The following is a 23,141-nucleotide window of genomic DNA, read 5'->3' on the forward strand; positions in this document are numbered from 1 at the left end:
ATCACTTATTTGCGTTTAGCTCATGCGATTGACACCCTAAAACCCTAAGCAAGCTTAGCCGACTACTCAATCATAAAGCAAAATGACACATACATGATTTCTGAATAATACTGCATATAAAATAAAGTAGAAAGACAAGGGTTCAGGATGATCTTCTCGTGAAAATGAGAGATGAAGCCTTCTCCCTTACAAGTTGTTAAATCCAAAATAGTTCTCGGTCTCTTGTAAAACTAGCGTAAGAAATTAGAAATGATAGCATCGGCTTTTTATATGGACGCACCAGTGGTAAAGAGAAAGGAGAGAAAATCTAGGGCAAACCCCTGAAATATTGGAGGTTTCTTTAATAGTCGGGAACAGTCAGTCGCTTGCTCTCTTTGGGAACAACCTTCAGATTGATCCGACTGGCTGTTCTACGTTAGATATTCCAAAATGACTTCTTCCTTCATGGCACTCTCTTCTTTACTTTTTCACCTGCTCCAAACCTGGAATGATATCAAATAAGCACGAATTAAGACTGAGAATTAACTCAAAGAACACATATAATGATATTAAAAACACCATATATCAATTCCCCCAGACTTAGATCCTTGTTTGTCCTCGAACAAGGCCAAGCCTCAAGAACATGGAGAAAGGTTTGAAAGAGTGGAAACTCGCTTGACCTCAATAACCATACTCTTACCACACATCTCTGAACCATACAAGCTGTAGACTCAGACCACACACCCTTACCAGAACACCCACGATCGGTATCTCATACTTGAAAAAAGGGTACACTATCGAGACAAAACTCCTTAAATTCAATTAAGAACAGCGTGAGCTTCTCATCACATGCACTATTCAGGGTAGACATGATAAGTAAGGAACATGCTATTTCATGGTGGACCTAAGAGTGTTTAGGGGCTACCAAATTTAAGTGGATGCAGGATATCGAGCAAAATAGTAGGAGATAACGGATCCATTGATGTCCACAGCCCTTACTCTTTTCTGCTTCACGGGTGCAGTTGTTCTCTCCTTCGGATCAACCGTGGGACTGTTCTTCAGTTCTTGACTTCCCTTGCCTACTCCTCAAAAATTGGTACCAACTCCTTGTTCAACCTTCCCAGTGGCGTGTGTTTATATATATATTATTATTATTATTATTATTGTTTTTTTTTTTACATACAAGGTGATGGGGTTGCGAGGGAGAGGCAACATAATGAATGTTTCGCAGCCACTGGTGGTCTATTCTTTTGTTTCTCACTGGTCACCATTGTTCCTCTGGTTATAACATGCACTCATAGACTGTTCTCTTGTTTGAGCATGGTCTCATCGACTGTTCTCTTCATGCTTGATCTCTCTTCTCTGAGTGTGTGGCATTAACGAGTAAGAGGCTGCGTCGATCCTTTCCTCTCCGACCCTTTTGCACATATCTGCACATATGACACTGAAAAACAGAGTGCATGAGGGTAAAAATAAAGGCTTAGGCGCAAGGTGGGAACTAGCTAAAGATGAGCTAGCCATTCAGGATCAGCAAGATTGGTAAAAGGAGTAAGAAGCCATGAGTGTAAGTCTTGTTTCCCTGATCTAGTGCCCATAACAAGAAGAATTTTAGCCAAGATTAGGTTCAGGTTAGGTGGAGTTGAGTCTACCCAGTGTAACCTGATCGGTTGAGAGCTTCTGGAGAATCAAATGAGATAAGTCAGGGGTGTCCCAGGTCCAAGTGTGGGTCTTTCCTCACTGCTAAGGTCACTGGATAAGAAAGTTAGAGCACGAGGTGGTTTAAAGATTATCACAACACACTGTCCTAATTCCCACAAGAGTTTTAGCTGACTCGATCCTAAACTGACTCAATAAAACATCCAAATGACATAGAGACTGACTCATAAATAAATACATAGAGTATCAGCACACAACAAATGCTTCCCCCATACTTAATTTACACCATCCCTGGTGTGAAACCAAATTGAGGTCAGCCAAATAACAACACAAAGCATAAAAATAAAGAGTTCAGATGGATAGAACAATGGATAGAGAATAGTCCTTGCGGACTCAGTCGGACTCGCCGCTCTCGGTCGGATCAAACGAACGTCTGTTGCGCGAGCGATGAACCTCATCAGTTGAGGTGCCTGTTCCCATAGGCGCCTTTCCTGGACGGTGCGATCGTGGAGTCTTCTCTGCTGGTGACTGTCGCTGGTTACTTCCCCCAATGCAGCCGCCGGTAACGAGATGGAGGATCCGCCGCATGAGACTGATGTTCTTCCGCTGCGAGTAAACCATCCAGCGTCGGTAAGCATGATCATCTGTCACATCCGCTAGCTCTCCGAGGTCGTATGATGGGTCAGCTTCTGGGGTAATGTCCTCGACATCCTCCATATCCGCGTCAGGTGCAGCAGCACGAGGATCAGTGCATAGGAGCTCGAGTGGTGGGAGGAAGCGTATGTTGTCGAACACGCTGAGCCTGGTGAACTCGGGGTGAGGCAGCTTGGTGAACAGCTGGGCACCCTCCTTGTCGAAGAAGCTGTAGGTATCCTCATCTCGCATGATGTGGCACGCCATAAGGTACTTGATGTCGAGGTACTGAATCTCCGTGTTCACCTTGTATTTGCTGAGATCAATGATGAAATGCTTGAAGAGCGGCGTGAGCAAGTTACCGCTTCTGTCCTTCTTGTTCGTGCCGTGAATCAGACAGAGCCTCCTCTCGCAAAGCGTGGTGATGAAATGAAAGCCTGGGTTTGTCTTGACCTTCTGAATTGGAATGCCAGACCCAGAAACGCGGATCTCATCCTCAATACCTGCATACAGGGTTTGCAGCTCCCCGTTTGTCACTTTGGAAGTCTGATCCTTGGCAAACAGGAGGTTTGAAATGATCTTTGCAATGACTCTAAGTGCCGGGTTCCTGATCTGCGACTGGTAGACTTTGCCAGGTGTGAAGTTCCCATTCGCGATGAAGTCCCAGAAGGTGTTTGATGGGGCGAACTTTTTCGCCACTGCTACCCCTCTCGGCTCATTCGTGATCTCATAGATTTTGTTGAGTTTGTCAAGGGACAGTGAGCAATACTCTCCATCAGCCATGAATGAGAAGGAGCAGTTGGCGTAGGAAGGAGCAGAGAAGTACTCATAGCTAATGGTGGCAGTGGCAGTGGCGAGCACTTGGCGGACAAGGTCAGGGTAGAGCTCGTGCGCAGCGTAACAAAGGGGAGCGATCCCCATCGCTTGCAGCGTCTCGAACACATCCTCGTCAATACCAAGCTCAACGAGAGTCTCGGCGTGGCAAAAATGGGTAGGTAGTATCTCGGCCTTGAGGAGAGTGTTGTACCGACTAGCTATCTCCTTGCCACACCCTTCGCAATTGAAATCTAAAAGCATAGGGTCATCGAGATTGATTGGCTCGTCCTCCTGTTCTCGCGGCCATGGGTAAGAGGCGGAGGTTGGTTGTTGTGCTCGCTGTGGGGGCGTGTTGTTCGTCTTCCTTGTTCTAGTGGCCGATTGCTTGGTGCGTGGAGGCATCGTGATAATCAGAGCAAATGGACTGCAAAAACATAGAGAACTCGAAAATCCAATTGGATTAGAAGTAAGAATCACTTAAAAAGAGTGAGAATTTAAGTTTTGGTGATGGCTTCAAAATCGCAAGAGAGGGAGGAGTGTACGGTTGAGTGCAAGGGGAAAGTGGAAGGGTGGGGCCTTAAATAGGCGAAACCCTAACCGCTCTCCATTATCTCTCTTTTTTTTTATTATTTTTTTTATTGTTTTTGGGTCCGGAACACTTACCTGGAACAGGCGATGGGTTGTTCCACCAGAAGAACAATTATTCGGTTGTTTTGACTGAAGTGTTCAGGTTTTCTTGTTTTTGACCTGCAAACTAAATCTGAAAAGAGATAAAATAGACAATAGAAAACAATATATACACTCACCAGTGCGTTGTCTCCCACCAAGCGCTTAGTTAAAGTCATTAGCTTGACTTGGCTCAGCCGATCAGGCTGATGAGGGATCGCTTAGGGGAATTTCTTCACCCTCTGCGATAGTGGAGTCAGCAAGGTAATGCTTGATGCACTGACCATTGACGACAAACTCGTCTCCCTTTCTGTCCAGCAACACAACAGCTCCGTAAGGGCGGACTTCCTTAACGGTGAAGGGTCCGGACCATCTAGATTTCAGCTTGCCTGGGAACAGCCTAAGTCTGGAGTTGAAGAGCAAGACCTTATCATTTGGTTCGAAACGTCTGGCAATGATTCGCTTGTCATGGTAGGCTTTGGTCTTCTCCTTATAAATTTTGGAACTCTCATAGGCGAGGTGTCTTATCTCTTCCAGCTCATGGATTTGGATCATGCACCTCTCTGTTGCTGGCTTGATGTCGAAATTCAGCAACTTGACCGCCCATGCAGCCTTGTATTCGAGCTCAACAGGAAGATGACAAGCCTTACCGTAGACCAGGTGATAGGGGGTGGTCCCTAGCGGCGTTTTGTATGTTGTTATGTAGGCCCAGAGAGCATCGTCCAGCTTAAGCGACCAGTCCTTGCGCGAGGTATTGACAGTTTTCTTTATAATGTTCTTGACTTCCCTGTTGGAAACTTCAACCTGTCCACTCGTCTGGGGGTGATAAGCGGTAGCCACCTTGTGTTTCACCCCATTCTTCTTCAATAGGCCCTGAAATGCCTTGTTGATGAAGTGTGTTCTGCCATCGCTAATGACCACTCTAGGCACCCCAAATCTCGGAAAGATGATGGAGCTGAACATCTTAGTCACCACTTTTGCATCATTAGTGGAACTCGCCACTGCTTCTACCCACTTGGAGACATAGTCAACGGCGATCAGGATGTACTCGTTCTTGAAGGACGGAGGGAATGGTCCCATGAAGTCGACTCCCCAACAGTCGAACACCTCAACTTCTAAAATGTAATTCTGAGGCATTTCATTCTTTTTGCTGATGTTCCCATGTCGCTGGCATGCATCGCATCGAGCTATGTAAGCGTGAGCATCTCTGAACATAGTTGGCCACCAGAAACTTGCTTGGAGGATTTTGGAAACCGTTTTGAATGTGGCGAAGTACCCTGCATAAGAGGGACCATGGCAATCATGTAGAATCCCTGGAATATCTGCCTCTGGAACACACCTTCTGAATATGCCATCCGTGCAATGTTTGTACAAGTACGGTTCATCCCAAACATACTGCCTCGCCTCTCTTAAGAATTTTCTCTTCTCGTTTCCAGTGAACTTAAGTGGTTCCTTTTCAGCAGCTAGGAAGTTCACAATCTCAGCAAACCAGGGGAGGTGAGAGTACTGCTTTTGGATCGCGACTACTGGTTGTTCCGGTACGCGAGAAAAATCGGATGTTATGCTCAGGGGTTGTTCCACGAAGCGCAGACCAATCGCGTTGACGTGTTGCACTGTGTGTTCTTCATCAAGAGTTGTGTCATCCTCAATCTTCATTCTGGACAAGTGGTCTGCAACCCCATTCTCGACTCCCTTTTTGTCTTTTATCTCGAGATCAAATTCTTGGAGAAGAAGAATCCACCTCAACAACCTCGGTTTTGCATCCTTCTTTGTAAGCAAGTACTTAAGAGCAGTTTGGTCTTTGTGCACAATCACCTTTGATCCCACCAGATAGGATCTGAACTTCTCGAATGCAAAAACAATAGCAAGGAGTTTCTTCTCAGTCGTAGCGTATCTGCATTGAGCTTCATCCATGGTTTTGCTTGCGTAATAGATCACATGAAGTTTCTTATCCTTGCGCTGCCCAAGGACTGCTCCAACTGTAAAATCACTCAGTCTTGATCTCAAAAGGGAGATCCCATTCTGGCGGTTGTACAATAGGTGCGCTGACTTGAGCTCCTTTGATCGTATGGAACGCAGCTAAGCACTTGCTGTCGAAATCAAACTTGAAGTGGCACTTCTCCCAATTGAGCACCAGATGTTTCTCCTCACACCTTTTGAGTACCCTGCACAATTTTGACAAACAGACACTAAAGGAGCTTCCATAGACACTGAAATCATCCATGAAAACCTCCATAATGTCTTCAATCAGGTCAGTAAAGATCGACATCATGCAGCGCTGAAATGTTGCTGGCGCATTGCACATGCCGAATGGCATTCTCCTGTATGCGTATGTTCCGTATGGGCATGTGAACATCGTCTTCTTCTGATCGTCCGGAGGGATAGGGATCTGAAAGAAACCTGAATAACCATCCAAAAAGCAGTAATATGAGTGGTTAGCCAATCTCTCAAGCATTTGATCAATGAAGGGAAATGGAAAGTGATCCTTTCTAGTGGCTGCATTTAATTTTCTGAAATCAATGCACATGCGATGTCCTGTCACTGTTCTAGTAGGGATCAATTTATTCTTTTCATTTGTGATAACAGTGATCCCACCTTTCTTAGGTGCTACATGAACATGGCTAACTCACTTACTATCAGATATGGCATATATCATACCCGCTTCAAGAAGTTTCATTATCTCTTTCTTAACAACATCTTTTAGATTCGGGCTTAACCTCCTCTGATGTTCAATATAAGTCATTGATTCATCTTCTAGGTGTATTCTATGCATGCATAAATCAGGTGAGATTCCAGGTATGTCAGCTAGTGAATATCCTAATGCCTTACGATACTTCCTAAGCTCACACAAAAACAATGCAGTTTCCACATTTTTGAATTCATCGTTCACAATGACAGGGTAAGTGAAATTCGGACCTAAGAAAGCGTACCTGGGCCCCTTGGAAAGGGGTTTTAGCTCAACCTTGGGAGCCTTCAACTCGCTCCAGGGATCACCAGGTAGGTTCGGCGAGTTCGGTAAAGGGGTCGCTCCAGTTGAAGTGTTCTCGTCCTTGTTGCTTTCTTCCCCCAGACTTAGACTCGCCACCATTCTTCCCATACTCCTTGCGGAGTCAAGCATCTTAGCATACCCGTCTGCATCAATGTTCTCGACACTCTGCTCGGCCTCAGCTCTTACTAGTGCAAGCTCAAGTGGATCTTCTGTAAGAATCTCCTCAATCATCATGTCGCTAGGTTGCAGCAGATCAATCCCTTCATCCACCTCGAAGGTCTGTCCATCCATCATCGGCTTCTTCAGCAGCTCATCCATCTCAAACTGGATGACTATGTCTCCCAGATTGAGATCAATCTTCCCTTGCCGCACATCAATGATGGCTCCAACAGTACATAGGAACGGTCTTTCTAAAATGAGAGGATCTTTGGATTCCTCTTCAAGCTCTAGAACTACGAAGTCTGCTGGAATAGAGGTGTTCCCGACTTTTACTTGGAGATCCTCTAGAATACCAACCGGGGACGTAACTAATCTATCCGCGAACACCAAAGACATCCTAGTTGGTTTGAAATGCGTGTATCCCAGACGTCGTGCTACAGAGTAGGGCATTAGGTTTACGTTGGATCCCAGATCAACCAAGGAGCATGAGAAAACTATCTTCCCAATCTGGATAGAGAGGACGAACTTGCCAGGGTCTCCTCGCTTCTTTATCTGCCTGTTCTGAAGCACTGTGCTGCACTCCTTAGAGACATTCATGAATTTGCTCTCCTCTGATATTTTTCCTGAGATCAATCCCTTCATATAGCTGCGCATGGAGGGCATCATCTGGATCGCATCCATCAAGGGGAGTTGGACGGTTAGGTCCTCCAGAATCTTTATGCACTACATCTCCTGTCGGTCCTTACGAGTAGCCTTTGCTGGATCAGGGTAAGGGACTTTAGGAGTGTATTCGCGAGCAGGAACAGGCTCTGGGATCGGGCGGACAACCTCAGATGGTTGTTCTGGTCCTGGCGAATTGGTTCCAACTGTTGGTTCCCTCTCCTTCTCAGTTGCCGGGGTATCGGCTGGTGGTTGTTCCGACTCTTACTGCTTCCCCTTCTCAGCCGCAGTGAACATCATCTTTACTGGTTCCGATAGTTGCTTTCCACTTCTCAACTCAACAGCATTGCACTCCTTAGGGTTTTTGTCGGTTTTTCCAGGTAGAGTACCTTGTTGCCTCTTGACGCTCTCAGCAGTCTTAGCAATCTGAATGTCCATCTGTCTCATATGGTCGCGACATTGTCTTACTTGGTGCTCAAATCGCTGAACATATGGTTCATTCTGGTATTGATCTCGGTAGTAACCTTGTTTAGAGCCTTCCCTTGGAGCTGTTGTCCTTGGAGCAACTGCTGCAACATAGTTTTTGTCTCATCTTGCGGAACAGCGACAAGAGCGAATGTAGCTAGCTGAGTGTTCTGGTGTGTCTGCATCTGAGGTGGATTGTTTTGCGATTGGCTTAGAACATATGTCCAGGGTTGGTAGTTCTTTTGATACCCAACATACTGACCTTGGTTACTCTGTGCAGGATCAGCTGGTTTGTCTTGCTTAGGCCAGAAAAGCTGTGGGTTGTTCCTCACGTTAGGGTTTGGGTGGTAGTTTTTGAGCTGCCATCCTTGCCCATTCACGTAGCTCACCTCTTGCTGATCGTCTCCTGATATTTCAGCATCAAACGCTAGGTCACCGACACTATTCTCAGGAGCTGCTTCTTCCATTATGAACACTTGGCTTTGGTTTCCCTTAAGCAGTTGGTCCACCTTTGCAGCGAGATCATCTATGTTGTTCACACTCTTCGAGCGGTCATGCTCCTTATTCTTGTTTTGTGAACTTGAAGCCATGTTCTCAATCAGCTCGAACACACCAAGTGTGGTTTGAATCATGAAATCTCCATTACTCGAAGAATCAAGGGTGTTTCGAAACTCATAGCTCACTCCATCATAGAACACCTCCAATATATAGTCATCGTCAAACCCATGGTGCATGCACTTTCTCTGGTACTCCTTGTACCTCTCCCAAGCTTCATGAAAAGGTTCATCAGACTTCTACTTGAAATTGGAGATCCTGTGCCGTAGAGCCGTGGTTTTAGACTTCGTGTAGAAGTGGCTCAGGAACGCTGATCGGACCTGGTCCCATGAGGTAAGAGAGCCGGCTGGTAGAGATTGGAGCCAGTGAGAAGCTTTTCCTTCAAGAGAGAATGGGAACAACGTGCATTTGACATAGTCTGGTGGCACTCCGTTAGAGCGAGAGAAATTGCAGATTCTTTCAAAGGCTTCGATGTGGTCCATCGGGATGTCAGTAGTGAGACCGCTGAACGTGCTCTTTTGTACCAGACTTATCAGTTCAGGTTTGATCTTATAGTCTTGCCGAGTGCAAGGAGGAGGGTTGATAGGGGAGCGGTTAGTAGCGAAGTTCCGCGGAAGGTTCCGCTCCCCAATAGGAGCACCACGCTCTTCTCGCGCGGTGTTCTCAGTCGCTTCTTGAGCAGCTTGTTGCTGATTCTGGATGGTCTGCTGCATCTGTAACATCTGTTGTTGCTGAGTCTGCATTTGTTGTTGAATGATTGCCAGTGCAGCAGTGAGGTCATTCTGATTGCCGTGATCACCCATGTTGGTGTCGGTTGTTCTCGGGTGTTGACGGTTTTGTCTTTCTAATCTTGCGAGTTCGTTGTTGGTCAGTTGATGTAGTGGTCCTTGTGCGTTGCTCCGAGTATGTCTACTGGTCATGCACTTGGATCATCTGTTCCAACAAAGAATTAAAAGCAAGTTAGATATTTCAGACTAAATATTAAACCGAAAAATAAAGGTAAAAGCCTGGTCCCCGTCGCAACGGCGCCAAAACTTGATACACTAGAAATGAATCATTGCTACTGTCAAGGTAACCGTGGTAATTGTAATATTTGAGATTCAATCCAGAGGACCAGCTTAATATTGAACTCATAAGAGTAAAGAGTAAACTGGTCCTCTGGATTGAATCTCAAATATTACAATTACCACTGTTAACTTGACAGTAGCAAAGATTCATTTCTAGTGTATCAGCTTCAATGGGACCAGGCGGTGACGCTGGAGATGCCACTAACGACCATAATGTCGCCATCAGATATGTGCTTCTCGAATTCGGCCTTAGGGACCGTCAACAATGTATTGCCAAGAGCTGTCTTCGGCGTGTCATGTTTTGTGATGGCACTTGGTTCAGGTTGCTCTTTGGGCGGGAGGAGTGTGACTGTGCGGTCGCCAAACAGAAAACTGTATGTGTTTGCTTTTCTGCGATGTATGGCATCCCGATAAAACTGCCACGGTCGACCCAATAACAAGTGACAAGCATCCATTGGAACAACATCAAATGCTGTCGTGTCCTTGTAGTGGCCGATGGAAAACGTGAGGCCGACTTGCTGTGAAACATTTATCTTTGTGCCATTGTTAAGCCATGCTAATGTGTATGGAGATGGGTGAGGTTGAACAACCAATCCCAATTTTGTCACTGCATCTTGAGAGATAACATTGGCACAACTGCCCGAATCGATAATGAGTTTGCAAACTCTGCCATTGATGGTACAAGTTGAACGGAACAAGTTTGTCCGTAACCAAGATTCTTGCAATGCCTTGGGTACTAAGCAGTTTCGACGTACGACCAAGCTAAGGCCAACATCTCCATGTAAAGCATCTGTGGATTCATCAGGGTCGTTTTCGTAGTTGTCATACTGTGGTTCATCATCCTCTGCTTCTTGAATGACGAGGCCATGTCGAGTCTTGTTAGGATAGGACGTTTGTATGTGCCGTCGTTCGCCACAGGTGAAACACCGCAGTGCGTTCGTGCACGGAGGACAGGAGTTCGCAATAGTGTATGTGTTGGTCCCGGTCTTAGGCGTATCCGAACGTGTTTGTGTGCCATCAGTAGTACTCTGCACTATTGTGTCTGAAGCAAACGCGTTTGTAAAGCGAGCTCGAGAAGTCGACGATCCTAAGGATCGAAGTTGAAGCTCCATTGAAACCGCTCGTTGATGAGCTTTGGAGACCGTGGATGGGTTGAATTGAGCTAGTGCCACCTGTAGTTGATATCGAAGGCCACCAATGAATCTAGAAATAAGTTGTTGTTGAGTTGCACTGGTCGTCATCCTTGCGGTCATGTAAAAGAATTCAGTAGCATACTCGTCCACTGAACGTGTTCCTTGCCTCAAATTTTGTAATTTGTTATACAAGGTTCGTTCATAGTTGAACGGCAAGAACCCGCGACGCATATGCTTGGTGAGGCGATCCCATGAGTTGATACAAGCTTTGTTTGCTTGACGACGAGATTCTTTAAGCTGCTGCCACCACGCCATAGCTTGTCCTTTGAAACGGGTCACCACCATTGAAACACGAGCGTCATCAGGAACCTGACGGAACTCCAAGATTTCTTCAACCATGTTGAGCCAGTCGATGAAGTCTTCCAGATTCAAAGTTCCCTGAAACTCCGGGATATCCGATTTGAAGCTTGCTTCCCAGCGAATAGGCTGGTTAACCCTCTGTTCCTGGTTATCACCGTGAGCGTTGTTGCGCCGTCCACGTTGGTTTGGTCCTCCGTCCGCGAATACGTTGTCCACCACGTCTTCGTCGTCGGATGCAATGATTTGTTCATCACGTTGTTGATGTTGATTTTGAGGGTTGTCTCCCTGAGCCGCACATTGACCGTGGTGCTCTTGTAACACTGTTTGTAACGCAGTAGTTACAGAAGTTTGTAAGGCCGCTTGTAATTCGGTGAGTCGTATTTCTTCTAATTGATCGTCTGTGAGTTTTCATGGCGCCATGATCGATCGTTTAGGCTAAGAAACTAAACGACTGGCTCTGATACCAACTGATAGAGTACGCGATAGTAACCGATAGATGTAGCTTCAATTGTTTAGTCTTAGAATGCCCAAGAGAACCTACGAGCCTGTTTCCGTTGAGATCACCTATGATCTAGCCGTAAACAAGAGATTGAAAGCAAAGCTTCTGTTTTATAAATTGATAATAATGTGTCCCTTACAAAGCCAAGAGATCACTATTTATATAACTATGAAAAGTCCTAAATCCCTAGGGATTATGATCTAACAATTGATCCTTAAGCCTTAAGCTTTATCTCTAAAAGGAAATAGAAAGTATCGGTTAATGAAAACCATAACAATAAAGGAAAACCAAACTAAAGCCGAAAAGGAAAGGACGAAGCACGCTGCATCAGAAATTATGTGGTTTCTTAGTACAAGGTTTCAAGCATGAAAGACACCAATGACATAATTGTATAACATACTCCAAATGAGGAAAAACATGAAACATAAATATTTGAGTTCTAGCTAGTGTTTCATTATTAAGTACCCCATGTTGATTAGTTAACCTCTTTATTCTAAATATGCTGGCTTCCCAAGACTGCTTATAATTTAGGATAATATGATGCACGTATATATATAGCAATGGTTATTAAGATTATCTTTAATTTATACTACTATTTTGAGTGGGTTCAATTCGGCTTGGGTGTAGACTGAATCCCCTCTTTTTGAATTAATCAATCTCTGTTTGCTAAAAAAAAATACTTCAAAACTTTATAATTTAGATATTTTTCTCTCATAGGTATTTTTATGAGCTTAACTTTGTTATATCAACTATTAAGGATCTATAGATATCATGTATACAATGGTGGCAGGTTGTACAATGTCGTAGACTTCACAATCAATATGTTCATACATACGTGGGTTTTGACAGTGATTCAATATGTATAATTTTTTGTCATCCACAAAGACTCAAGTATAATATTTTGCAAATCTTTTGCGTATAATTAATGTAGTGTATGTAAAACTATATTGGTACAAATAGTTCAAAGTATCTACCAGGTGTAAGATGTGAAATTTATTATTTTAAGAAAATTAGTCTAATCCCAATAATCATATATATCATGTAACGTTACTGAGTAAAGAAGTGTTATTTCAGTGCCATCCGATCCGTTTTAAGTTTGATACGACGATATTCTGATTTGCTCAAATGGTACCACGAAGTAATTTGGATCTACTGAGGATTTAACATTTCAATTCTGGTTCAAATGGTTTCTTAAACCGTAAATGTAGGTATGTATTAGAATCTAAGTCAACGAAAAACAAAATAGTGAATCGGGATCAAGGCTGGATTTGAGATTGAGTGGATCATAAACATTTGAAAACAAATTTTATATAAAAAGAAAGTTTTCAAAAAATTTGGAGGTCATCCGATTTATAAATGTTAACTCTAAATTTTTTTAGGGCTAGACGAATGTTTCATAGACTGCCATTATTGGGATTGTATTCTTGTTCATGCATTTTAGTAAAAACCTTTTTATCAAAGTGGTTTCATTTTCTCTGTGTCTGATATGTTTTATTAGATTGCAGGCAAATGCGACTGACTGGAAGAAGAAATCGACAATATCTGATCAAAAAAATCCATACGCGATGGTGGAGATATCATAACTCATAAGAAATAAAACAGCAATAACTAAAATATCGCGAATAATAAAAAAAAGCCATAGCCGGTGACTAGAGTCAGCAAATTGCATAATCTCCTACACTCGTCTCGACACACACACATTTCAACTTCTTAAATTGTTCCCAGTTTCTGCAAGTTTTCTTTCTTTTATTATTTTCAGACATAACCTGAAGAATTCCTTTATAAATCGAGTTGATCTTTTGCAATATACTACTATTAGTTTGTAGGTTTATTTCAATTTTATTTATTTCTATCATAAACCTTTTTCACATTCTTTTTTTCTTTTGTCTGATTCCTTCTAAGAAAAACTTTCTTTTTGTGTGTGTACAATACATGTTTCTTTCAATAAGAGAAAGTAACTTTAAAAAACTCCAACTTGGTTTGGTAAGTACTTTACTACATAATAAAGTTTACGATTAGACCTTTCAAGATAATAAAGCGTCACTGCTCCTGGGCTTTTCTTAATATACAGTTGTGGTTTTTTTGCATTTGTAGTTCTAATTTGTCAACATTTCTTAAGGTAATCAACTTATGGAGAGAGAAAATTTGTTTTCTGGAAATTTAGATGGCTACACTTTGTCTTGTTAAATTTTCTCAGTCACACTCAAGTTATTTTTATATTAAATTTAGGAAAGAAGCTATTAGTTTGGCAAAACAATATAGTAAAACTAAAATGGCAGCCTCTGATTCCCTTTCGTCTGTTATTTTACTTAAATCTTCTAAAATAATATGAATCAGATCACTGTCCTTACAATCATATGATCACAGTTGCATCATTTCGTTATTTGATTATTATTCATTAGATTCTAGGAGCATTAACTATCTGAGACGCACCAGTCTGAACTCTGAGTAAGTTCAGTTTAGAGGAAAGCGCAAAAAGGGCACTTATTAATTATTTTCTACACAATTCACATTTTCATATATTAAAAACACAGTCGTAAATAAATTTAAGGAACATATATAATGTCATTGCTACGAAAGAAAACAAAAACTTTATTTGAAGCAGACTTATATACCTTTAAGATATTGACATATATATTTATGTGCACCCTAACCTTCTTTGTGTTTTTGGCACTAATGGAAAATACAAACAACATATTTATATTACTACATAGTTTGGCATGCATAGAGATATATGTAGTTCTTTATTGCTAGTATTTTGGTGTTAATATTTTAATACTAATACAATATGTAAACTATATAATTATAATTTTTTTTTGTCATCGACTATATAATTATAATGTATGTATAAATATATAACAAATGATCTTAAGAAGTGGAACATCAAAACTAAGATCATAATTTTAGTATCAACGTACTCTCGTCACTCGTCACTCGTCACTCGTCACATGGGAACTCGATCGTTTTCTTTTCTTGAGGAGTAGCGTTTAGTGTTAAAAATTGACTATTATCTCTACGGTGAATTAAACAAGCTCCAACAAATTCACAGTCAGAGATAAGTAATAATCAATTTTTGTACGATGTTGCTAATACTTTTGTAATCACTTAACTCTATTTAATGAAGATTTTGGTGTACAAAAAAAATTCTTACGGTGAATGTGCAAAAAATTAATATTTTGTCATATGATAGTAGAAACGGTGTTATTGATCATGGATGATACAAATGCACGCGACTAAACAAAGGCCTGGCTCCTAGCACAAGGCAAGCTTCTAGTGTGCATAGAACATTAGCTAAGTGTAACTTAAAATTTTATGTTACTTTTATTTGTTATTTAATTTTAATTTTTTAAACAATATCTCGCTTTGACGGGTGCGGAATCCGATTAATTGGTCAACATATTTTATCTCGGGAAAGCAAAATAAAATCTCACCCAAATTCTTTTTCCATGTTCTAATTTCAGTTTACATGATAAAATATACTAAAATGGAATTATATCTAATTAAAACATTCTGTTATTCGAGAACAAAGATTATACTTATTATATTTTTCTCCTTTCTCCCTTATATTCAAATTATTTTGAACAAAGAGTGACTTTTACCCTTTCAAATGCGCTTTGTAAATATTTAATTAATTACGTCGCTTTATATAATATTGCATTTCCGTACTACATGCAGAAGATGAGTAAACTCGGGGATCTACAAATATACTACTATAGTTTCAGAGGATCGATCCAGTTGTTGTATTATGTACGTATATTATCTTTGATTCATTTCAATGCGATTGTGTGCACACGTAGACGTATACGAATACGTAGTCATGCGGTTACACATGTATATGTATAATGGATATGTAAGTACATGTGTATGTAAAGATGTGAGAGAGAATATGGTCAATGGTAAGAGAATGAGATATGATTTGCAGTGTGGGAATGCTGGGCTTTGGGGGGTCATTAATCGCAGTAAACGAGGGACGTGAGTTCCAACAATCCAAGTGGGTGTATTTAGAGAGTTCAATTTTCTTTTGGTATTAAATATATTCAAGTGATAATTTTGCTTTTAGGGTTTTCACAAATTTTTTTTTGCTTTTAGGGTTTGGATTATTTTTTCCAGTTGCAAGTAGATTTGTCTTATTTACGACACTAGCGTCCTTATTTATTGCAATATCAGATCATGATTAATCTGAATTCTTAATTTGGAATTTTTAATTCATGATTCGATATTTTTTTTTACACTTTTCTAATAAGAACCGATTTTTATATCTTTTATTTAAAAGACAATTTTTAATTTTTCTTAGTTAAAAAGTAAGAAACGATTCTTAATCGAAGTTAAGAACCCCATTCTAAGAGTCCGGGTTAATCATGGTCTCATATACCAGATACCGTTGAACATGTGAAGTGTAATATTTGTATTAATTTAGCAAACATTAACTTAAAGGCACTTCATTGTATTATTGTGGTTGGTATGTTGTTCTGCATAATAGCACTATATATATTTCTAATTGAATATATATATATATATATATATATATATACACATGTATATTTTTTTGGGTCAAATATATACACATGTATAATTTGCATCATTTCTACGGTTGATAATTAAATTAAGATAATCCTTAATAGGCTTAATTATAAAAACATTTAAAGCGAACATGTGTAATAGGTTTAACTTTATAACCTGTTTGGCTTCCTAAAAATTAACTTTCAACACTTTAACACATATCTTCTTCTCCTTGGTTTAAACCCCTCAAGTTACAAGAAGGGGAGAGAGTTTTTAGAGAGAGAAGGTACAAGGTAACGATTGTGTTGATCTTTTTTTCTCCTCAATCCTTGATAAGTAACCCCTCTTTCTTTTATAAGTCTCTAATCGATTTGTGTTTCTTCTCAGTTCATATCATTGCAGGATCATATATATCGTACTGATTTAAGTTTTGATTCCAAAGAGGAGAAGAAAATGAATTCAAACAATTGGCTTGCCTTTCCTCTATCACCAACTCACTCTTCTTTGCCTCCTCACATCCACTCTTCACAAACCTCTCATTTCAACCTGGGCCTGGTCAACGACAATATGGACAACCCTTTTCAAAACCAAGGTATACATACGTAAATGCACATTTTGTTTCTATATATATGTTCATGTTCATGTAAATGTGAAATTCTTTTATTTTTCGAAATATATGTAAATCATGTATTTATAGTAATTATTCGGATGTAACTAGTTGCACATGTTAAATCTTCGCTTTTTTAATTTTTTTTTCTTTCGTAAATATGGTGCTTTCTCAGAATGGAATATGACCAATCCACACGGTGGAGGCGGTGAAGGAGGAGGGGTTCCAAAAGTGGCTGATTTTTTAGGAGTTGGCAAATCAGAGATTCATCAAGCCGACCACAACCTCGTACCTTGCAACGACATTCATCAAACCAATGACTCAGATTACTACTTCCAAACCAACAGCTTGTTACCTACCGTTGTCACTTGTGCCTCTAACACTCCTAATAACTATGAGCTTCAAGAGAGTGCTCACAATTTACAATCTCTCACTCTTTCCATGGGAAGTACTAGAGCTGCTGCCGCTGCCGCTGCCGCTGCCGCCACCGTTAAAACCTCACCGGATGATATTAGCACTGATAATAGTAGTAGCACTACTAACACAGGTGGAGGAGCCATCGTTGAAGCTACACCGAGAAGGACCTTGGAAACTTTTGGACAACGAACTTCTATCTATCGTGGCGTTACAAGGTCTTTATGAGATCAACTCTTAAAGCCGTCTGATTTTTCTTTTGAGTTTAGTAAATAAATGAGTTTATAAATATTTTGTATTTTTATCTTGGGTGTTATAGACATAGATGGACCGGTAGATACGAAGCTCATCTCTGGGATAATAGTTGTCGAAGAGAAGGACAATCAAGGAAAGGAAGACAAGGTAAGTATACTTGATTAATTACTTAATGAGGCTCCTCTTTTGGTCTCATCTAAGTAGATATTATATTTTAGACTACGTAATGCTAATTATTCTCCTCATCATTCTTATGTTTTTGATGCTTGAACCTTGGGACTTCTTCGAAATCTCTACAGTTTACTTAGGTGAGTATACTTATATTACTCTTATTTTTTGGCTCTCGATTATACTTTGATTTATAAAACAGAACACTGTTTTGTTTAAGCGGGTTATAACTTATAACTAAATTCAGGTGGGTATGACAAAGAAGAGAAAGCAGCAAGAGCATATGATTTAGCTGCACTTAAATACTGGGGCCCCTCTACTACAACCAACTTTCCTGTAAGCTATTTTAAATTCTCATCGATATATTTCCGTATGATTCTAATCGTTAATTATAATGGTTGAGACTATTGTTATTTCCAACTCTTTTACTTATTTTAGGTTACTAACTACGAAAAGGAAGTTGAGGAGATGAAACACATGACGAGACAAGAGTCTGTGGCTGCTATTAGAAGGTTGGCTTAACTTCATTCTTTAATGTCTATGTTGCATAGTTTTAATACAATATACATATATATACATATATATGGTAGTGTTCTAATCAAAGAACTTTCGTCATCCATTGCAGGAAAAGTAGTGGATTCTCGCGTGGTGCATCGATGTATCGCGGAGTAACAAGGCATCATCAACATGGAAGATGGCAAGCTAGGATCGGCCGAGTTGCCGGAAACAAAGATCTCTACTTGGGAACTTTCAGTGAGTATATACTATTTTAATATATAAATATATGAATATATCTCTATACCAAATTTTGATACAATTTTCTCCTATATATATGAACCGCACTATCACGACCTGTCTCAAATTATATGGATATCGGTATATTTAGAGATCAATTTAATATTGCAATATAACAATCGATAGATATCCATATATGTAGAAAATTCTGAGAATACAAGATTGTTATGGTTATATTAGTCTGTTTTGCTCAGGCACGGAGGAAGAAGCAGCAGAAGCATACGACATAGCTGCAATAAAGTTTCGAGGTCTAAACGCGGTTACAAACTTTGAGATAAACCGCTACGACGTGAAAGCCATCCTAGAGAGTAACACACTTCCTATAGGAGGTGGTGCGGCTAAACGTCTCAAAGAAGCTCAAGCTCTTGAATCATCAAGAAAACGCGAGGAAATGATAGCACTGAGCTCAAACCTCCAACAGTATGGTGCACCCTCGAGCTCTAGGCTTCCTTACCCGCTAAGCATTCAACAACCTTTTGAGCATCTTCATCAGCACCAGCCTTTACTTACTCTACAGAACAACAATGATATCTCGCAGTATGATTCCTATAGTTACATCCAGACACAGCTTCATCTTCACCAACAACAAACCAACGATTATTTGCAGTCTTTTAGTCACAGCTCGCAGCTCTACAATGCTTATCTTCAGAGCAACCCTGGAATGCTTCAGGGCTTTGTCTCTGATGATAACAACAACAACACTTCAGGGTTTCTTGGAAACAATGGGATCGGTATTGGGTCAACCTCGACCGTTGGATCATCTGCTGGGGATGAGTTTTCGACGGTTAAAGTTGATTATGATATGCCTCCTTCTGGTGGAGCCACAGGGTATGGAGGATGGACTACTGGAGAGTCTGTTCAGGGATCAAATCCAGGAGGTGTTTACACAATGTGGAATGAATAAAAGGCTGGCTTATCTGTCTTTGTTTGCGAGACAAGGTAGGTTCTAAATGACAGCTATATTATTTCCTTGTCTCGCAAGTAACCGGATCGACTGTAGTTGATTAGCAGAGAATTTAGGATTTTTTTTCTGTTTCTTTTTACTTTTGACGGCGAAGATAATGAACTTGTAGACGGCAGAGTCCTCAAGGGTTAGGGTTTTATGGACAGGACACTAAGACAAGATTCATAAGTGCCCAAATTTTGTTTAAAAGCTAACCCTTCTGACTAGTACTTTCTCAAACCTGTAATTCGTTTTATAATTTTAAGATTCATATTTCTTTGATTCCCTTGTATCTTATTTCTGAATTGTTTTTTTTATAAGCCTTATCGGCTAATCCGGTTGGTCCCGGGAGGAACACACTTAGTGCTATAAAGTACACTAGCCCGAAAGCGTACCACACTGCCTGACCCGAATTTGGAATACTTTCCGACTAATGCCAGAGGGTGGACCAATCATCTGTTATGATCCACCACTACAAGAAAACATAATCTTAACGAGGGCGGTTTTCCTCGCCAATTCGTCGTAAAAGAGGCTTTACGACGAATTAGCGAGGAAACGCGTTTGCTCGTTACACGTCTGTCGTAACACATATTTCCTCGCTAATTCGTCGTAACTTAGCGAGGAATATATTTCGTCGTAAAGACGAAGTAGGACGATTCGTCGTAAAGACCACGTCAATATTCCACGTAAGGACGTCGCTATAATACCTCGTAAATACCTCGAAAATAGTTCCTCGTAACCTACACGTAAATACCTTGAAAGTGTTTCCTCGCAAAATACACGTAACAACCACGAAATGATTTCCTCGTAAAATGGTCGTAAACTTTTCCTCGTTATTTCCTCGTAAATAATTCCTCGTAAAATACTCGTTAAATGTTTCTCGTCATTTCCTCGTAAGGTTTCCACGTAAAGAGGTCGTACATTGGCTACGAATTTACTTCGTTTTTATTATTTTACAGAATTTAAAAATATAATTAAAAAATAATTAAAATTATTTAATTTAATAATAAATTAAAATTCAAAATAAAAATAAATAAATATGAAAATATTTTATATATAAATAAGTTTTGAATTTATATAATACAACAACCAAAAAAAAAAACTAAGGGTCGTTCATCGCCCGGTAGAATTCATCACTCCTCCTCGTAACATCCGCCTCGTTATGTACGTCGGATGACTCGCCTTGAATGGGATGTTGTTGTCGCATGTTCCTCAACATGGACTCCCATTCCGGATTTGTGGCCGCAATAACGTCCAAGAAGCCCTCGACTCCACCCATACGAGATTTTGTCGCGGTCAACTCGTTACGCAGCTGAGCGGACTCTCTACGCAGCTCCGTGACTTCATCATCCCGTCGCTGACCATAAGACGATGTCGCTCTCGGAACATCGTTGACGGAACCAATACCCAACGTCCGTCCCTTTTTTTTAGGGACAACCTTAAAAACAAAAAATAAATATTGTAAGTAAAAATTTAAAGTTAAATTAAATGAATAATTAAAAATTAATTTTTTTGAAAATTGACCTCCTCGTAAATCTTATCCACTTCAAGTGTGGATAAGGTGACGGGTAATCCGTCGGTAGACTGCTGGGTCAGCTGAGTCTGGCGGTCTTCAACCCGAGCAACTACGTCGTTGTAGATTTGCTCGGACTTGCCATCTACAAATACGCCCGCCTTGTTCTTGTGGGTCCTCTCGTAAAGTTCCATAAGAGACGGGAGATGTCCCGTCTCTTTGGCCTAAAAAACAGTTAAGAAAGTTAGAATAAATTAATATATGTATTAAAAAAATTATTTAATAAAATATTTAATTACCATTTCCAAACGGACACCGGCGTGGGGTTTTTGGCCCGTAGTGTGAAGCATCGGCCCGTTCCCGTGCTCATCGACCGTGTTACGGGAGTTAGAGCAAGCCTGGGCGATTCTAATGGAATCAGGAAGGCGCCAATAACGGATGAGGCCATCCCACACATCCGTGGTGAGCTCAGCGGGTTTGCCACGCTCATACCCCTTCACGATCCAGTCACCCTTCCAGTTGGAGACCGTGTCCAACAAGCGAACTTTCGCTTTCGCGTTAAACTTCTTCCTCACCCTCTCAGTGATCCCCAAGGCCCAATTATATTTTTGCTGTTGGAAAAAAAAAATTAACAATTAGTTTTTTAGAAAGTATATATATAAATCATGAAAAAATTAAAATATATATAATTAATTAATAGAAACTTACAGCGTAAATTTTGAACCACGTCTTTCTGACGTAGTGAGGCGTCTTACTCCAGTTTGGATGTGCCATGGAGAAGTAACCCTTGATCGTGTCGGTTACGTCCGATGCAAGACATCCGTCAACCCCCCACCTGGAAAATACAAATTTAAAATATAAATTATTTTTAATGTTATAAAAAAAATTTAAACGAATTAGAAAAAAATTAATGCAACATACCACAACGTTCCGTCCGGTCGGTCTGGGTCGATGACTGGTAAACCTTCTCTGCCTGGCAGACTGAGAATGTCCTCTACAGTGTACTGCGAGTAAGGAGCACTCGGAGGCACCATCAGATCAGGATGAATATCGGCGACCATCGGAGGTGCCATCGGAGGAGGCACAGGAGGAGGCATCGGAGGAGGCACATGAGGAGCCGATGGTGCACTAGAAGAAGTAGACCCAGAGACTCTCTGAGTGTACTGAGTCTCGGGGACAGTCTCCTGGCCCGAAGAACTGGGAGCGGAAGAAGAGGCCGGGTCTAAACGACTACCCGGCTCACCGAAGATCTCTCTGTAATGGGCAGTAAGTCTTCCTTTTCGAACCTGGGAAAAAAATGAAATTTTTAAAATTAACATCAACAATATATTTCCCAACATTATCCACCTAATCAACACTAAATAACATAAAATCCGCAAACCTATCTAAATTCCCTATACTAACCACCTAATCTATCCTAAACTAACCAAATTAGAGAGGAATCAGAGAGGCTTACCATTGCTACGAAATGGAGAGGAAGTAGAGAGGAAGTAGAGAGGAAAGAAAGAGTGAGCGCTCGGGTGTATATATAAGATTACATATCGCCGCAAATTCCTCGTAAGATTACGACGAAATAGCGAGCAGTTACAAAGGCCCGTGTTTTTTTTTACGAGGAAATTGCGAGGAATAACAAAGGCCCGTGTTTTTGTTTACGAGGTATTAACGACGATTTTGCCTACGTGGAATTAACGAGGCTTGCTTTCCTATAAATATACCCACAACTCTCATTCTCAAACCACACACATAAACTCCCAAATCACACACCTATCTGAAATCACATTCCTCAGCAAAATCATATTCAAATTATAAATATTTGAAAAAAATAGGAAAAGGATAAGATATTAGAATTCATGTGGGCGAGACTTACGTATTATAATTGCTGAAAGTCTTGCCACATGTTATTCTGGTATTTTGATCCTTTTCCCTTTTTTCTAGTTTTTACACTACGAGGTATTTACGACGATTTATGCTTACGTGGAATTAACGTGTTTTATGTATAAATCCGTTTACGTGGTCTTTACGACGATTTCTGCTTACGTGGAATTAACGAGTGTTTTGTTTAAATCATTTTACGTGGTAGTTACGACGATTTCATCCTACGAGGACTTTACGACGATTTGTGCTTACGTGGAATTAACGAGTGTTATGTTTAAATCCCTAGAATCCGAAACCCGAAACCCGAAACCCGAAACCCGAAACCCGAAACCCCAACCCCCAAATCCGAAACCCGAAATCCGAAACCCAAACCCCCATCTTTAATTTTGTACTTCATATATTCCAAACCCCATATTTAATTTTAAGTTTCGTCG

General features: G+C 40.8%; 2 protein-coding genes and 1 non-coding gene across 3 annotated transcripts; 2 read left to right on the forward strand and 1 right to left on the reverse strand.

Moving 5' to 3' along the window:
* Positions 1–5,737: 5,737 nt before the first annotated feature.
* On the reverse strand, positions 5,738–7,579 carry LOC106435345. The gene is made up of 2 exons (XM_013876220.1): positions 6,580–7,579; positions 5,738–6,150 (listed from the first exon to the last, which is right to left on the reverse strand). The coding sequence occupies exons 1-2, from the start codon at positions 7,577–7,579 to the stop codon at positions 5,738–5,740; spliced, it is 1,413 nt and encodes a 470-aa protein (XP_013731674.1).
* Positions 7,580–8,743: 1,164 nt separating this feature from the next.
* LOC125589455 lies at positions 8,744–8,850 on the forward strand. Its single transcript, XR_007325643.1, has one exon. It is a non-coding gene; the product is annotated as a small nucleolar RNA R71 (small nucleolar RNA).
* A 7,724-nt stretch (positions 8,851–16,574) lies between these two features.
* On the forward strand, positions 16,575–19,767 carry LOC111206694 (AP2-like ethylene-responsive transcription factor PLT2). Its single transcript, XM_022703934.2, has 8 exons — positions 16,575–16,729; positions 16,920–17,376; positions 17,478–17,560; positions 17,713–17,721; positions 17,829–17,917; positions 18,020–18,093; positions 18,207–18,334; positions 18,571–19,767. The coding sequence occupies exons 1-8, from the start codon at positions 16,591–16,593 to the stop codon at positions 19,278–19,280; spliced, it is 1,689 nt and encodes a 562-aa protein (XP_022559655.2). The 5' UTR covers positions 16,575–16,590; the 3' UTR covers positions 19,281–19,767.
* Positions 19,768–23,141: the final 3,374 nt, after the last annotated feature.

This window comes from Brassica napus, chromosome C6, assembly GCF_020379485.1.
Source record: "Brassica napus cultivar Da-Ae chromosome C6, Da-Ae, whole genome shotgun sequence".
Lineage (NCBI taxonomy): Eukaryota > Viridiplantae > Streptophyta > Magnoliopsida > Brassicales > Brassicaceae > Brassica > Brassica napus.